This window comes from Otolemur garnettii, unplaced genomic scaffold (genome assembly GCF_000181295.1).
Source record: "Otolemur garnettii isolate 467f Iridium unplaced genomic scaffold, OtoGar3 scaffold00096, whole genome shotgun sequence".
Classification (NCBI taxonomy): Eukaryota; Metazoa; Chordata; class Mammalia; order Primates; family Galagidae; genus Otolemur; species Otolemur garnettii.
The window spans coordinates 1,783,404-1,788,425 of NW_003852491.1; the positions used below are offsets into that span (position 1 = coordinate 1,783,404).

At 39.1% G+C, this 5,022-nt stretch overlaps 1 protein-coding gene across 1 annotated transcript in view; it reads right to left on the reverse strand.

Moving 5' to 3' along the window:
- LOC100952322 (partner and localizer of BRCA2) overlaps positions 1-5,022 on the reverse strand; it is a gene marked incomplete at its 5' end in the record, with an annotated part of 14,520 nt that overhangs the window by 5,984 nt on the left and 3,514 nt on the right. The window contains one exon of the mRNA XM_012808836.2: positions 2,515-2,602. Coding sequence (XP_012664290.2) covers positions 2,515-2,602 — 88 coding nt within the window. The remainder of the gene's footprint in view (positions 1-2,514; positions 2,603-5,022) is intronic.

Consider the following 5,022-nt stretch of genomic DNA (forward strand, 5'->3'; position numbering starts at 1 on the left):
ACCCGCCACCTTAGGTGTATGTGGCTGGCGCCTTAGCCGCTTGAGCCACAGGCGCCAAGCCAAAACAATCTTTTAAGTGGTGACCAGATTCTCAGGCTAATCACAAGTAGCCTATTTAAAACCCAGATACTGCTACTCTCTTATACTAAGAGTAAAGGTGACAAAAATAGAGACCATCATCTATGGCTGTCTCTGTGGGAAAATATGTTAAAGATATTGCTCAGCTTTAAAATTACAGGTTCTGGCTTGGCACTTGTAGCTCAGCAGCTAGGGGACTGGCTACGTACACTGGGGCTGGTGGGTTAGAACCCGGCCTGGGCCTGCCAAACAACAATGGCAACTGCAACAAAAAAATAGCTGGGCATTGTGGCGGGCACCTGTAGTCCCAGCTACCTGGGAGGCTGAGGCAAGAGAATTGCTTAAGCCCAAGAGCTGGAAGTTGCTGTGAGCTGTGATGCCACAGCACTCTACCAACAGCAACATTATGAGACTTTCCTTCAAAAAAAAAAAAATTACAGGTTCTGATAATAACATGTGTGCATCCATATATATGTAGATGTATGTTAGTTCTCTTTGGATATAAAATGAGAAAAATAAAACTATAGGAACATCTTATAATTAGGAGCATTCATTTTCTACTTCATATATTTCTAAAATGATTAAATTTATCAGTAAAAATGAATTACTTTTATTGTTTAGAAAACAACTGAGAATTTTAAAATGTTACATTCTATACACTTAACAAGGGGTTGAAAAACCATGGCCAATAAAGCAAATCGAGTCCAATGCTTATTTTGTATGGTCCATGAGCTGAGAATTCGGTTTTTTTTTTTTGAGATAGAGTCTCTCTCTGTCACCCTGTAGAGTTCTATAGCATCATAGCTCACAGCAACTTCAAACTCTTGGGCTCAAGTGATCCTCTTGCCTCAGCCTTCTGAGTACTTGGGACTAAAGGCATCAACCACAATGCCTGGCTAGTTTTTCTACTTTTTTGTTTTTAGTAGAGACTCTTGAGCTCAGGCAATCAGCTCACTTTGGCCTCCCAGAGCGCTAGCATTACAAGAATATTTTTTCACATTTTGAAATGGTTGAAAAAAAATCAGAATAATATTTTGTGACATGTGAAGATTATATGAAATTCAAGTTTCAGTATCCATAAAGGTTTATTAGAACATAGCTCTATGCATCATTTACATATTGTCTATGGCTTATTTTGCAAAAAAATGGCTGAGTATTTGCAATAGAAACCATATGGACAGCCGAGCTCAAATATTTGCCATCTGGTCCTTTATGGAAAATGTTTACTGAAACAGTAGTGCAAATAAACAACAAACCATTATTTCTAAAGGTTGACTTTATGGAGGACTTTTACTTACTATCTTACACATTTCTGGGTTAAATATTTTAATATCAAATACTATGAATGTTGTAGTATAAAAGATATAAAATTAATTAAATGCATTAATACATTCTAGCAAAAAATTTAATCCTCTTATTTAAAAGATGAAAAAAGTTAGGCTCAAGATATATGACAGATTATCTGAGACCACACAGTTTTTTAATTCAATTCCATAGTTCCTGCTATGCTAGGGAAAGATGTACTCTTTGCATTCAGAGCCTCTGGGTGCTTATATTATCAAGATTGCCACTGACAGTAGGCAAGTCGTCTCTACAGGAAGCCTGAGTCTGGTGCTGTTGCCTCTGCTTGTGGCTTCAATGGTAGATACGCAAGTAGTTATTCCTCAGTTCTAGACAACTTCTATTAATCTGTTCAGATGTCAAAACTAGACTGTAAGCCAAGACTACTATCATGATGGTTAAACACTGGTTTTGGTTCTACATGAGACCACTACAGCTTAAGAGGAAAACATGCTTAGGACCATTTAATCATCCTGTCTAGGTGTACTCTTTTTTTTTTTTTTTTTTTTTTTTTTTTTGAGAAAGAGCCTCAAGCTTTCCCCCTGGGTAGAGTGCCATGGCATTACAGCTCACAGCAACCTCCAACTCCTGGGCTCAAGCGAGTCTCTTGCCTCCGCCTCCCAAGTAGCTGGGACCACAGGCGCCCGCCACAACGCCCGGCTATTTTTTGGTTGCAGCCGTCATTGTTGTTTGGCGGGTCCGGGCTGGGGATCCGAACCCGCCACCTTAGGTGTACGTGGCTGGCGCCTTAGCCGGTTGAGCTATAGGCGCCGAGCCGGTGTACTCTTCACATCACAAATCACATATGGCAATATGGCTGGGAATCAAGTCTGATAATAGGCATAATATTTCCCAGTACAAATTCACAGGTAGAAATAAATGTTTGCTTTTGAGTTATACAGCCAGGAAATTTATCAAACAATTACATTGTACCAACGCTTATTTTCATCCATAAATTTCAAGAAAGAACAAACACTGCTATCCAATTTTGAAAAAACGGGCAATAAGAAAGGTCTTTTAATTATTGTTTACACTTAGTAAGACCAATTAACACCCAAAGTAAATACCAAATGGTCCCGGCCAATCATTACTTACCATTTCTGAATAGGCTTTGTGACATACTGAAGCTTGGTAAGAATCATCAATGTGCATCTTTTTCAGAAGTTGACCAGTTTTTAAATTCCTTAGATACCAAAAATAAACCAATCACATTCTTTAACAAATTAATTTTCACATAATATTCTCTTATCCATCACTGCATCCTTTAGGTGACCAATGGAACACTAAGGGACCTAGTATCTTAGCTTTGTTTAGTCACAGGTTCAGCTAAAAGTAGCTCTGATAGATTAATTTTGCTGATTGTTTAATTTGACAGATTAGCCTTATGTTGAATCTGCTATGCCATTAGAGATAAATCTCTCCAAACCCCATGTGTTGTTCATTATTTCATTTAACTTGGTCTTGGTATATAATATAGCACTACCATGATTTTGTGACACTTCTCGTTAGGTCTAATTTTTCCATGGAAGATAATGGCCAGTAAACCAAATCTGGGTGGGTAAAAGACTACACCTAAAAAAGTTATATGTCTCTATTATGTGTATGTCTCTATTATGTGTATTTATACTAGAGCTAGACCAAGATAAAGGAGAGTGAAGAGATGACTGAGATGGGGTTAAAAGAAGGAAAAAGAAAGAACGGGGTGAATATAAAGAAGAAAAAAGACCAAGTTTGTTGGAATCACTCTCTAGCTTATTGATGATTTGTGTATTAATAATTGTCATGTTACTCTACTGATGAAAAACATTCAGTTGGCTACCATTATTTCTAAGATAAGCCTGCGTTCCTTTTCAGGGTATTTATAACCCTCGTGAATCCAGCAGTGCATTACATCATTACTCACTGTTCCAATCGCTTAAAGCTTTCTGTCTGTGGAATGTATTATATACATCTAGACCTTTGCTCAAACTAGCTGCTCCAACACCCACCCATTCCTTAAGGCCTGGATTATGTCCCACTCCCCTCCATGCTGCACTAACTCAATTTAGACTCTCACTCCTCCTTGTCTACACCAGTGCGAAGTCATCTCTCCTCCTCTAATTTTGTCCATATGCCTCGTTTTATATCTAATATATACTGAAATAGAAATAATGCCTTCATTCTACCAATACTAAGTTTTCTCTAGGCCAGGTACTGAAGAGGCTGGGCATGGTGGGTTATGTCTGTAATCACAGCACTTTAGCAGACCAAGATGGGAGGACTGCTTGAGGCTAGGAGTTCAAGACTAGCTAGAGCAAGAAACCCTGTCTCCATAAAAAATAAAAAAATTTGCTGGACATGGTGGCACGTGCCTGTAGTCCCAGCCACTTAGGAGACTGAAGATGGAAGACTTGGGCTTGAGACCAGGTGTTTGAGGTTGTAGTGAGCTATGATGACAAAACTGTACTCTAACCCAGACAACAATACAAGACCATCTCAAAACAAAACAAAAACAAAAGAAAACAACAACTAAAAAACACCAGTAGAAGGAAAATTAAATTTGCATGTGCATATACAAGGTTTTCCTCCTATCAGGACTACCAGAATACGTTTATCCCTTATTGAGTTTAGCATAATTGTTCATTACCCAAATCCCAAGTCACTTTGTCCAAATCTCTAATCACTCTGATATTGTGTAAACTACAAAGAAATTGTAAATGAAATCTTATATTCCAAGGTTTATACTAGGTTTTAGGGGGCTTGGGACCAAGATTCATATCTGATTCATCTCTGTATCTCAGAGAATAATGCATAGAGACCCAAATATCTGTTGAATGTTTAAAAAATGTTGAATGTGGCTTGGTGCCTGAAGCACAGTGGTTACGGTGCCAGCCACATCCACTGAGGATGGCAGGTTCGGACCCAGCCCAGGCCACTAAACAACTGAAACAAACAAAAAAAGCCAAACATGGTGGCAGGCGCCTGTAGTCCTAGCTACTTGGAAGGCTGAGGCAAGAGAATCACTTAAGCCCAAGAGTTTACGGTTGCTGTGAGTCTCAGCCTCCTGAGTAGCTGGGACTACAAGTACCTGCCACCCTTGGTATATGGCCGGTGCCCTCCTCACTGAGCTACAGGCGCTGCCCCATTCCTAAATTTCTTATTAAACTTTGCAACAGTATAAGTCAAATCAGGGACATATTAGTTCAAATTTATGGAGATAATGCCATGAAGAAAATGCCAGTGTACAAATGAATTAAACATTTTTTTGAGAAAAAGGAAAGTATCTCTGATGAAGAGAGGTCAGGGCAGCCAGTAGTCCAGTAATGAGCAGAACTGACAAAAACATTGCAAAAATTAGTGGAATTACGCATCAAAATCATCGGCTGACAGTGAGAAGCACAGCAGACCAAGTTAACATCAATAGAAGAACAGTAAAATCTTGATTTCACTGGGAGCAGGGACAGGGCTGACTTGAAAAAAGTGTGGCTCTTGCATCACAACAATGTACCAGCTCACACAACACTGTCTGTGAGGGAGTTTTTAGCCAGTGAACAAATAACTGTATTAGAATACCCTCCCTACTCACCTGATCTGGCCCCCATGACTTTTTTCTTTTTTTTTTTT